General features: G+C 46.1%; 1 protein-coding gene across 1 annotated transcript in view; it reads right to left on the minus strand.

The window, feature by feature from the left end:
• STK10 (serine/threonine kinase 10) overlaps positions 1-12,929 on the minus strand; it is a 124,453-nt gene that overhangs the window by 12,888 nt on the left and 98,636 nt on the right. The window contains exons 13-15 of the mRNA XM_027520253.1: positions 5,471-5,563; positions 2,326-2,455; positions 74-198 (exon numbers count right to left, since the gene is read on the minus strand). Of these exons, the coding sequence (XP_027376054.1) occupies positions 74-198; positions 2,326-2,455; positions 5,471-5,563 (348 nt within the window). The remainder of the gene's footprint in view (positions 1-73; positions 199-2,325; positions 2,456-5,470; positions 5,564-12,929) is intronic.

Below are 12,929 nucleotides of genomic sequence, written 5' to 3' on the forward strand. Positions count from 1 at the left end.
CTCCTCTCAGACGTGCGGGGTGGCCTCCCGGCCTCCCAGTGGCAGCCTGGGAACCGCGGGCTCGGAGCCTCACCTTCTCATGCTTGCGCAGCAGCTCATGCCGCTGGAGGAAGTACTGGTCTTTGAGCTGCTGCTTCACCAGCTGGTGCCTCTCCTGCAGGTGATGCTCCTCCATCTCCCACAGCGCCGCCTCCCGGTCTGCAGCGGACACAGCACCCAGTGAGGTGCAGATGGCCAGAGCCCCCAGGCCCTCCCCTCCACTCCCGAGCCCGGTCTCCACACCGCAGCTGGCGATGGCGCCGCCTCCTCAGACTATGCTGGCTGAGCCACCAGCTAGGAATTTCCTCAGCACCTCAGGAAGAGAGCCCCCCCCCGCAGCATGGTACAGCGGGAGGTGTTTGGAGTGTCAGGACGTCAGGAGCCAGAGAAACCAGAGACCTAGGCTAGAACCCAGCCAAAAAGTCTGCTCCAGGCCCCATCTTCCACCCCTGCCAAATGGCACACCATGGAGGGAGGAATACCCTTGGAAGACACTATTACATTCTATCCGCACTGCGCCTGCGCTTCCCTAAGGGGCAGATGGGAAGCGCTCATGTGGAAACCTATGGAGAAGGTATGACACTTGTCACTACATCCTACTTTGAAAAATGGGTGGGACCCTCCGCATCCCATCTGTGCGTTTTGGAACGATACCTGGCATTTTATCACTGGAAGTCCATTAGTGCTACAGGGCAGGGAGGTGGGGTCAGATGGAGAACCTCATGCCCTGCAAGACGTAGCTGGTCCTGCTCAGCCCACTGTGAAAGTTCCGTTTATTTTGCTTCCCTCCCATCCCATGAAAGCCAGCATCTACCCACAGGACACCGAAACAGTGATTTGGCTTCCAAACCAATCAGAACCACAGTCCCACAAGTAGGATGGTTCTTACAGACCATCACGTGATAAGCAAAGGTAACAAGGGAAACGAACTTTTCCCAAACACCCGTGGCTCTGTTCAGGATGTCGGAATACCAAGGACTCCGTTTTGCTTGGTCCACATTAAGTACTGGGCTCACACCGTTTAACTGCCCTGGCCATCGGAGTCCTGGCTGCAGTCCCCGGTATAATAATGAGCCAGAAACAGTACTTGGGTATCAGTCCTGTTTACATCTTTACGACAGACGGGGACCATTAGGTCCACAGCCCACAGGCACCAAAGTCCAGTTTTCACTCAGCCAGCTGCTGTAAATGGAGTTCAGACCACAGAGTTCTAGCCAGTTGGAGCCTGCTTGCTTTCCATACTCCATAAAATTGTACCCAACATCTGCTGCTGCTGCTGCTGCTGCTAAGTTGCTTCAGTCGTGTCCGACTCTATTTGACCCCATAGACGGCAGCGCACCAGGCTCCCCCGTCCCTGGGATTCTCCAGGCAAGAACACTGGAGTGGGTTGCCATTTCCTTCTCCAATGCGTGAAAGTGAAGTCGCTCAGTCGTGTCCGACTCTAGCGACCCCATGGACTGCAGCCTACCAGGCTCCTCTGTCCGTGGGATTTTCCAGGCAAGAGTACTAGAGTGGGGTGCCATTGCCTTCTCTGGCCATAAATAAGACAGCCTGGGGGCTATATAAAGACCCCAAGCCCTGCGTCCTCCAGAGCGCCCTACCCAGAGCCTCCCCAGCAGAGCTCCCCACGCTGAAGGCCTTCGCCCAGACACGCGAGCTTGCCCCGCCAAGGCCCGTCTTCCAGGCACCCCTCTGCCCGCCGCCCCCGCACTGTTGTCTCTGGACAGTCCCGAGCTGGGAGGGGCCTGCCAGCACCAAACCTGCCCCAAACCCCACCCGCCGGGGACTGAAGGGCGTGGCTTCCAGAGAAGGTCTGCATCCAAGGCCCACTCGGCCGCTCGCGAGCGGTGCAACTCTGGCCAAAGCACAGCCGCCCTCCAAGCCTCGGCTTCCTCATCTCTAAAAACGGGCGTGATGAAGGTACAAGATGAAGGCACACGGCTTGGCAGAGGAGGCGTTCAACATGTGATATGGCTGCTCTGATGGGCTCTGGATTCTGTCCGCACCTCACCACCCCACTGACCGGCTCACTGATTCTTTAATACAGTTTCCACCCATTCTACGTCACTTCTTTTTCTCCTTCCTTCCTTGACGTGTGCCAGCATGTTAAATCGTGTTATTGATAATGGTATCTCTGCCTCAGTCTTGACTTCAGTGGGGGTTTTCCTCCTGTTTCGCCACGAGGCTGATGTCTGGTCTTAGGGTGGAGAAGTCTCAGCGTCCGTCCTGCCCAGGGCTGGGCCGTCCACTCAGGCCCGACGTGCACCCCTGCTCTCAGGCACCCACCTCGAAGGAGCTCCTGCTTCCTCATGAGGCACTCGCGCTCCTTGTCGCAGATCTCCCGCCTGTTGTCGGCCGTGATCCTCTTCATGGCCAGCTCCAGGTCTTCCTTCTGCTTGGCCACGAAGTCCCGGTCCTGTTAAGGTTGAGTATTTACAATTTTAGGGGTGAAAATTCCCTGGCGGTCCAGTGGCTAGGACTCCACTCTTCTCTCTGCCCAGGGCCAGGGTTCAATCCTGCTCAGGGAACTGAAATCCCACAAGACACATGGCACAGCCAAAAAAAAATGTTTCAATAAAAAAATTTATAAAATTTTAAGTGTGTTTTTGGTTTTGTTGTTCTTTTCTTAGAGATACATATTGAGGTACTTACAGATGAAATGATATGAGGTCTGGGATTCAATTCAAAATAATACAGTAGAGTGGGGAAGTGAGCAGATAGGGGTTGATAATTGCTGAGGTCAGGTGATCTGTATATGGGGTGGTTGTTCAGCCACACAGTCATATCCAACTCTTTACAGTTATTATATTATTATACCTATTTGTGCCAATGTTTTTAATTTTCCTTAATAGTAAAAGCTAAAATTTAAATTTAAAATTTTAGCTACTATATATGACGTAGATAACCAACAAGGACCCACTGTCTAGCACAGAGAACGATACTCAATATTTTGTAATAACCTGCAAGGGAAAAGAATCTGAAAAAGAATATATATATACACACACATATATATATCTGAATCACTATGCTGTATACCTAAAACCAATACAACATTGTATACTTCAATAAAAAATACTAAATTAAAAAATTTAAAACTTTAGGAAACATGTTAAGAAACTAAAATTTGCACTAATCTTACCACTCATTGCTAGCAGCTGGTTTTGGTACATTTATACAAATGTATCTACACCTGTTGTTTCAAAAATTACTTTTAAAGACTTGAAGAGATATTTATACACCCATATTCATGGCCCTATTATTCACAACAGCCAAGGGATTGGAAACAACTCAAGTGTCCATAAACAAATACAGATAAACACAGTGTGGTGTACACATACAGTGAGATCTTATTCAGGCTTTAAACGGCAGGAAATCCTTATACACGCTACAATGCAGATGAACCTTGAGGACGCGGTAAGTGAAGTAAACCAGACACAAAAGGATAAGTAATGTATAATTCCATTTGTATGAGGTCAAATTTGTAGAGACAGAAAGTAGAATGGTGGTCGTCAGGGACTGGAGGGAGGGTGTCGTGGGGAGTTCTTGTTTAATGGGTACAGAGCTTCTGTTGTGAAAGATAAAGAGTTCTGGAGATGGATCGTGGAGATGGTAATGCACAATGATGTTAATGTACTTAGAATCATTTAAACGTGGGTAAGATATCAAATTTTATGTCAATTTTACCACAATTTGTAAAAATTATTAAAAAGACCTTTCCATGTCATAATGTAACCTTCTATCAAAAATATATTTTAATGGCTGAATATATTTCATGGTATAACTACACCCTAACTTATCAAACCAATACATAACAGGTTGCTTATAGATTTTCTTTTAGATACTGCTGCTCTTCACATTCTGGTAGCTAAATGTCCTTGAGCCTCTGTGATAACTCATCTGTAAGATGAGCCCTCGTAGCAGAAAATCTAGGCCAAAGGATGGATTTGGGGGCTCTTAATACATTTTTGAGGCTCTTGATGCAATTGCCAGGTTTCCAAGGGCCAATCTGCTCTTGCTCTCAGGGGAGGAGGGCCTGTCTCCCCGCCACTCCCCAGCACTGCATTCTTCCTCTAGTCACAGCATCGAGGACAGGTTGGAGGAAAGCAGGAGAGTCTGGAGTCAGATTCAGTTTGAGGCCTGGGACCCCACTGTTAACTGTGCACCGTCAACCCTCCAAGCCCTAGTTTCTTCCTCTGTGAAGGGAAAAACAAGCAGCACCTATCCTGGTAAGCTGTGAACACTGAACTAGATAATATATTAACACAAATACATTTGTAATGGCAGACTCTAATGTTCTTTGCATGTGGGGACAGAGGAAGTGGGAGAAGATGGGAGCACGAAGTGGGAAGAAGGCTGGTGAGGCTGCAGCAGAGGGGACTGCGTTCGGCTGGGAGAGGCGGACAGGAACCAGACCTCCAGGGCCTTGAAAGCACACGAGAAGGCTGAACTGGTCAGATGAGTAAAGTGAAGGTTTATCTGTACGAGGGCTTAAAGGCCGGGATTTGGGGGGAGGGTGTCATGATCAGATCTGATCAGATTTGGAATTCGTGTTGATCACACCAACTGGTGTGTGAGAAAGAGCTGCAAGAGCTTCAGGGAAACCAGCTGGGAGGTTACTGAAGTAGTCCAGGCAAAAGACAACAAGCTCAGGGGTCACAGAGATGCTGACAACTTGATGGATCCAGAGAGAGTTTGGAGATTAAAAAAAAAAAATCCAAACTCTGAGAAGCAGTGACGAACTAAGGGGAAAGAGGCGCCAGGAATGACAAGGCCTGTGGTCTCACAGCACAATGGAGGACAGTGACCCCTCGGAACTAAGGGAACAGGCCAAGGTCTGGGGGACCTGGGCCTGATGTCTTTGAGACTCCAAGCAGGCAGATGGATATACTGGGTTGGTCAAGGAGATGTGATGTACAAACAACCATAAAACAAGGCAGGAGGTGCTAAAGGCTTCGGGAGAGATGGAAATAAATGTCTGTGGTGTCTCGCAGAGATGGGAGAGCTCACTTCCAGCTGGAGTGAGGGCTATCAAGGAAGGCTGCGTGGGAGAGGTGATGAAGGATAACCAGGATGATCTGGTTTAGAGGTTCAGAATAAGGGATAGGGGGGTCTCCCTAGTGGCTCAGTGGTTAAGAATCTGCCTGCCAAAGCTGGAGACTCAGGTTCAATCCCTGGATCGGAAAGATCCCCTGAGGAAATGGCAACCCACTCCAGCATTCTGGGAAATCCCATGAACCGAGGAGCCTGGCGGGCTACAGTCTATGGGGTTGCAAAAGAGTTGGACATGACTGAACACAAGCAAGAATAAGAGATAGGTGAATATTCAAGGGGCAGGGCACGGACACAGAGAAGTACTTGGGGCACCATTCGGGGTCTCAAACCTGGGACTCCCCAACCCCTCCAACCCCCCAACTCAGGGACAAGGACTCACGAGAAGCTGCTTTTTCTGAGTGTGCTCCTCCATCTTCTGCTTCATGCTCTCCTTCCGCTGCTGCCGGGGGAGCTTCTCCACCTCATTCTTCACCTGCACCAGCAACAGCAGAGAATTGCGGGGTCAGGGTACCCTCTCACACTTCATATCAAACAACCCTTCAATCCCAGAACTCCTGGGCCAGGGAGACTGAAGACAAGGCTCAGCTTTCTAGGCACTAGCCCCCACCCTACTCTCCACCCCAGTGACAGAGGGCACCCCCGGCCACCATTCTGCTGCTGGCTCCAGTTTCCAAGGCTCCGCCAGAGCAGATAAGTGCTGTTTTTGCTGTTTGGTATCCATGCCCCTTCTTTTGACGACAGTACCTCAGTTTCATTTAGGGCAGTGTTTCTCAACCTCCTTTTAAACTGTTGTCCCCTCAGAAGCCCTTCTCAACATTTTTTCATAGTTACCAACCTCCATGAAATGTTAATCCCACAAATAACACTGTCAATCTGTTAAACTATATATTATCTAAGATGTTTTTAATTCCTTGGGGGTGATATCACCCTGGCTGAGAACGCATGTCTTAAGTAGCTCCCATTCCGTGTCTGAGATTCAGGTATAACTGATGTCTCAACCCCAACTGACCCCAGGCTGAGCATAAGATCAAGGCTGTCTGTCAACATGTTCCATGCCTTGGCATCAGAGACTGGTTCAGAGATGAGCAAGCGGTCCTTGCAGGGCTAGTGAAGGCTTCAAGATGTTTGCTAAACTACTGGGGAAAGCCACTCTCTGCCCTTCGGGGTTGCTGATCTGGGAGGATGTAGGTCATGGTGGACCACTCTGGAGGGATCCGCCCGAGACAGAATCAACTCAGGGAAGCAATGTTAAGAGATGAGGAAGGTGACATTTCTGGCTTCCTGGTCAGAGGCTAACAGTATTTTCAAGCCAACCAGAAGTGGGTTTCTGTCTTTGATAACACAAGAAAGAGAAGCGATTCATGACACTTCTCTGTAAGGAACCTAGATTTCCTCAGACAGTTTTCTGTGAATAACTTATATCTTTACAGGCACCTGATATCTCAAAACATACACTCACTGACAGGTTCCTTAGGAGCAGCAAGTGAGGGTAAAAATACTGTGATTAAAAAAAGAGCATTCCGGGAGAGTTCTGCTTCTGACATAATGAGGTAAGTCAATACAACCTCTCTTTCCTGCTGAATACAGTGAAAAACTCTGGATAAAATACAAAAAGCAACTACCTGAGGACTCTGAAAAGTAAACAAAAGAAGGCGACTATGAAAGGGAGTCAAGACTTAGAGAAGGGCTGGTACTGGGGGTGAGTTTCCCTTTTTTCTTTTTCCTTTTGCTCTCCTAGCTTTGCCCCAATCCTGGACAGTGATGCTCTGAAAAAGTAGGTAAAACCCTAACAAACCTCATGTTTCTGGCCAGAGAACCAGGCAACAGTCAGTAAAATTAACAAACCTTTAGCCAGATTGACAAAGGAGGAGGAGGACGAGGAGAGGGAAAAGGAGGCAGGAGAGAAAGAGGCTACGACAACACAAACCACCACATGAGGAGCGAAAGAGCAACCACCACAGACCCCACGGCCACGGAAAGGGCGCCAAGGGAGCACCAGCAGCAGCCCAGCCCATTCGGCGAAACAGACAAATCCCTGGAAGGAAAGCACCCAAGCACATTCAAGAAGAAATGAAGAAAACCAGAGCAACATTAAAATAAAACCACAGACCGATATATTTTCAATGAATACAGACTCAAAAATCCTCACCAAAATAACAGCAAATTCAATCTAGTAATATATCAAAAGGAAAATACATAATGAGCAAATGGGCTTTATCCCAGGAATGTAAAGCTCATTCAATATGTGAGAATCAGTCAATATAATTCACAATATCAGTACACTAAAGAAAAAAAACTATATGATCATATCAATATAGGAAAACCGTTTGCTAAAATTCAATATCCACTCATGACAAAATCTATTAGTGAACTAGAAATAGAAGGGAATGTCCTTAATCTGAAAGACAGCATCTACAAAAACCCTAATGCTAACATCATACTTTACTAATGTTTCCCCCTGAAGACTGGGAACAAGGCAAAGTCGTCCACTGCACTGCTCCTGTTTAACATCCACTACAGGTCCCTGCCAGCACGATAAAGCAAGAAAAATAAACAAAAAATATATAGATTAGAAAGAAAGAAATATGATAAACAATAAGGTCCCACTGCACAGCACAGGGAACTACATTCAATATCCTGTGATAAACCGTGATAGGAAAGAATATGGACTTCCCCGGTGGCTCGGCTGGTGAAGAATCCACCTGCAATGCGGGAGACCTGGGTTTGACCCCTGGGTTGGGAAGATCCCCTGGAGAAGGGAAAGGCTACCCACTCCAGTATTCTGGCCTGGAGAATTCCATGGACTGTATAGTCCATGGGGTTGCAAAGAATATGAAAGAGAATATATATTTATGTATAACTGAGTCACTTTTATGTACAGCAGAAATTAACACAACATGCTAAATCAACTATACTTCAATAAAAAATTTTAAAATAAAATAAAAAGGAAGAAATAAAACTGTTTGCAAAATTGTTGTCTATGTAGAAAAATCCCAAGTCGATTTTTTTTCAAAAGTCCTAGAACTGATGAGTTTAAGCGTGATCAATATACGGGGCTCAATATACCAATATTTTCCTATACTCTAGCTTTGACATTAGAAATTGACATTAAAAAATAGTATCTTGTACAACAGCACAAATGAACTAAATATAATTCTTACAAAATATATGCTGAATTTGTATGCTGAAAACTATAAAACACTAAGGAAGGATGTTAACGAAGACCTAAATGAATGGATATATTATGTTCATAGAAAGGAAGGTTCAATATTGTTCTGATTCCATTCTCCCTAAATTGATCCATGAATTCAACTCAATCTCAATCAAGTATTCCAGCAGATATTTTTACAGAAATCAATAAGCTTATTCTAAGATATATATAGATGGGCAAAGGAACTAGAATAACCAAACTAATTTTGGAAACAAGGAATAAAGTTGGAGGACTCACACCACCTGATTTACTGTAAAAATATATTTATCAAGACATTGCAGAATTGGTGAAAGGTAGACAAACAGATCAATGGAACTGCATATAGTCCAGGTATAGACACACACAAATATATGGTCAATTGATTTTGCATAAAGATGCAAAGGCAGATCAATGGAGAAAGGACAGTCCTTTCAGCAAATGGTGCTAGAAAAGTGGACATCCATAGGCAGAAACCACACTAATAATGGTGAACCTCACCCACACGTTACACATCTAACATAGAACTTAAAACTGTAAAACATCTGAAAGAAAGCATGACCTTGAGCTATGCAAAGATATCTCAGATATGCCACTAAACACACAATCCGTAAAAGAAACAGTGGTAAAGTAGACTTCATCAGAGTAAGTGCTTCTGCTTCACGTAAGACACTGTTAGAAGAACCAAAAGACAAGCCACAGATGGGCAGCAAACATTTGCAAAATATATAACTGACAAAGGACTGTATCCAGGATGTAAAAAGAACTGTCAGAATTCAGTAATAAAAAAATAAAGAAATCACCCAGCTAATAAATGAGCAAAAGATTTAGACAGCTACCTTGTCAAAAAAGATATACAGACAGCAAATAAACACATGAAAAGATATTCAACATTAGTCATTAATGAAATGCAAATAAAAGTCACAATGCAATTTCACTTCCTATCAGAATGGCAAAAATAGAAAACATCAAACTGATGATACCAAGCACTGGTGATGATGTGGAGCGACTGGAACTCACGCATTGTTCTGGAGATGTAGAATAATACAGACTGTTTTGGAAAAGGTTGGCAGCCTCTCCTAAAGTTAAACATACACTTAACATATGACCCCAAAACCTACCAGTTATCCTTTATCGTCTCTTCTTTCAGTTCTCGGGTGTTTTCTTTCATGGCTTTAGGTTTGTAATCCAAATCCTGCCCCTGTATTCTTTAGCCTTCTTTAGTCTTAGATTAGGGTTTCTCAACCTTGGCACTATTGACTTTTGGAGCCAAATAATTCTTTGTTGTGGGGGTTTCCTATGCACTATAGAATGTTAATAGCATCTCTGACCCCTACCTACTAGATGCTATAACCAGTCCTTCTCCCCAGTCATGACAACCAAAAATGTTTCTAGATACTGCCAAATATCTACATGGGGATGGACAAAAAGAGTCCCTGCTTGAGAACTACTGTCTTAGACATCCTCATAAGATATCTCAAAAATTGCATTTGTGCCACTTCACCCTCCATATCCAAGGGCTCCCCTAGATATATGGTACATAATGATAATTTAGCACCTGTCTAGAGTTTGTCAAAATGCCACTGCCAGCCCCACTCAAGGCATCATACAGTTGAAAAGACCCACTAGCTTAGAAGGGTGCTTTTCAAGCTTGATGAAGTAGTTTTCCAGGACAGATGAGAAGCAGCAGTTTAGAAAGGGTCTGGAGGTTTCTGCTAAAGGCACTGAACACTGTGAGAAGTGTTACACCGCTCAATGGAGGGAGAGAGGAAAAGGCCATCCAGAGTCGAGCCGCATGGGGCTTGGCAAAGGGGCATTTGGACCTTCTTGTAAGAAGCCGCTGAGGGCAGGGATGTACCAGCACCACTCTGACTGAGGGCTATAAAGACAGGCTACCTACTCAATGTCAGAAATCCTGCTTTCTCATCCAACTGCCCATCTTTGGAACAGTCCCTGGACTTGTTTCCCATTCTCTCATCAGAAAAACTCATCTGGCTTTTAACTAAAATTTCCAGGGTCCTTCCAGGAGTATAATTCTGTGGCATTATAGAGATCCAGACTATTTAAGAAGTAGTTAAATCATGTTTAATGAGTTTTGCCTAGGAAGGCAAGGAAACAGGGTTCTGGAAAGATTCCCTTTAAGACTGAATCTGTTTTCACATTTAGGGGATCTAAGAAGTAAGCTACAATCGTCAACTGAGTTTCTCACAGATATTAAATGTACCGTGTGTATGGGCAATGAGAAGCATACCATCAATTCCATCCTCACAAAATATATTTATTATATTTCTATGCACAGACATACACAGTACTGGGTTTAATTATGTGAAACAAAAACGAAGAATAAATTTGTCCCCATTCAACTAGCTTACTAATAATGATTTTTCCTATATGCATACCTTCTAAGTGCAGGAAGGTCATTAGCATGATAAATATTTCATAATAATTGCTGTAACCTTGAGAGTCCCTTGGACTGCAAGGAGATCCAACCAGTCCATCCTAAAGGAGACCAGTCCTGGGTGTTCATTGGAAGGACTGATGCTGAAGCTGAAACTCCAATACTTTGGCCACCTCATGCAAAGAGTTGACTCATTGGAAAAGACTCTGATGCTGGGAGGGATTGGGGGCAGGAGGAGAAGGGGATGACAGAGGATGAGATGGCTGGATGGAATCACTGACTCGATGGACGTGAGTCTGAGTGAACTCCGGGAGTTGGTGATGGACAGGGAGGCCTGGCGTGCTGCGATTCATGGGGTTGCAAAGAGTCGGACACGACTGAGCGACTGAACTGAACTGAACCATGAAAGAGGCCCCAGGAGGCATCTCAAGTTTTACCCTCTGTTATTTTTGTATGTCTTCTATGCCTGAGATCAAATCATGACCAGCTTTCTCACAATCAATGTGTGGTAGGGAAATGGACAGGGTGAACCCTGCCTTGCTCTGAACTGGTTAAAGAAAACTCCACACTGGGACTTCTCTGGTGGTCCAGTGATAAAGAATCCACGTGCCAATGCAGATTTGATGCCCAGTCTGGGAAGATCCCACATGCCGCGGGGCAACGAAGCTCGTGTGCCACAACTATGGAGCTGGTCGTCTAGAGCCGTGAGCCACAGCCACTGAGCCCACACGGTGCAACCACGGAAGCCCGCGCACCTGGACCCTGTGCTCTGCAACCGAGAACCCGCCACAAAGAGAAGCCCGTGCACCCAACGAGAGAGGAGCCCCACTCGCTGCAACTACAGAAAGCCCACGCACAGCAGCAAAGACCCAGCCAAAAAGAAAAGAAAGATATAAACTTGTTTAAAAAGTCCACACAGGTCTGAGTATGGTGCCCCTCGCCAGCACCCACGTGTGGATTTCTCTGGTGCAGCGCTGGGCTGGCTAATGCACCCGCCGATATTTAAGTCTGCTCACCTGGGCATCCTACCCATTCCCACTTTCGTCCCTCACCCCTGCTGGTGCATCCTAACACCAATCCAAGGGCCATGGGCAGGCGGTCTCTACCCAAGCCGGCCATTCCTACTGGGCTTCACCTGCACAGAGGTGACCTTAGCAGTCAAAGAAGGCCTCTGACTATGAAGTAGGCTGTGGCAGGATACGGAACCTTCGGACACTTTGGGGGGTGTTCCGTGAAGCAGAGCCCTTCACTGGTCCCACCAGCAGGAATCCTTAGATATAACAAGGATAATGGTAAGCATGACCCGAGGGGCCACCGTGCAGTAAGTGCTTACGAGGTGCCAGGTGCCTGGCGGGCACTCTGTCATTTAGTCTGCATCTAGAACAGCCTCCCGGGCGATCCTGTCATTACCTGCTTTCACATGTAATGACAGAGGCTTGGTGAGTTTAAGCAGCTTGCCTGAGTTCAGAGTCAGCATTCAAACTTGGGTCTCTGACCCCAGGCTCCACATAAGCACTCCTCATAACGCCATTCTAACAGGACTTGCTTTTCTCTTTACAAGCTGAAGAAACCATCACTCTCCTTTACGCCCTCAGATAGACATGTAGCACGTTCTCAAACTTCTTAGAACCATGTAACTCTTCCCATGTTGACAGCCTCTTACAACAAGGGCAAGTCCGAGGACAGGGGCTGTACATGATTTGCTCATCATTGCCAAAGAGTAGAAGCTTTAAAGATATATACGGATGAACAAAACCTCAGCAATTAGCTCTGGAAACCAGAAGCAAACGCCAGCCTATGCTTTGCCTGGCTCCACCATGAAGCCAATTGAAGCCAGCAGCTCTGTTCCTGCAGGCCAGGTCCTGTCCACAAGAGCGCTTCATGGAAGGACAGGGACAGGATCACAGTCTTACTAAACAGCAGAGGCCAAAGGCACAAAGACGTCAAGCTTTTTCTTTCTGTGAAAACTTTTTGAAGAAGAACACCCAGGAAATAAGAAAATTAAAAAAACTGAACCTGAGCAGAAGTGCAAGTATCAGACCCGACACATGGCCTCAGAATTTACTGACATAGTGCAGGGAGCTCAGCTCGGTGCGCCTAGAGGGGTGGGTGGGGCGATGGCGGTGGGAGGGAGGGGGTAAATGCACATGTACAGCTGAGCCACCTCGATGTACAGGAGAAACTAAAACAGCATTGGAAAGCAACTCTACCTTGATTTAGAAAAGAAAAAGGAATTCACTGACAGGCTGAGAC

This window comes from Bos indicus x Bos taurus, chromosome 20, assembly GCF_003369695.1.
Source record: "Bos indicus x Bos taurus breed Angus x Brahman F1 hybrid chromosome 20, Bos_hybrid_MaternalHap_v2.0, whole genome shotgun sequence".
Lineage (NCBI taxonomy): Eukaryota > Metazoa > Chordata > Mammalia > Artiodactyla > Bovidae > Bos > Bos indicus x Bos taurus.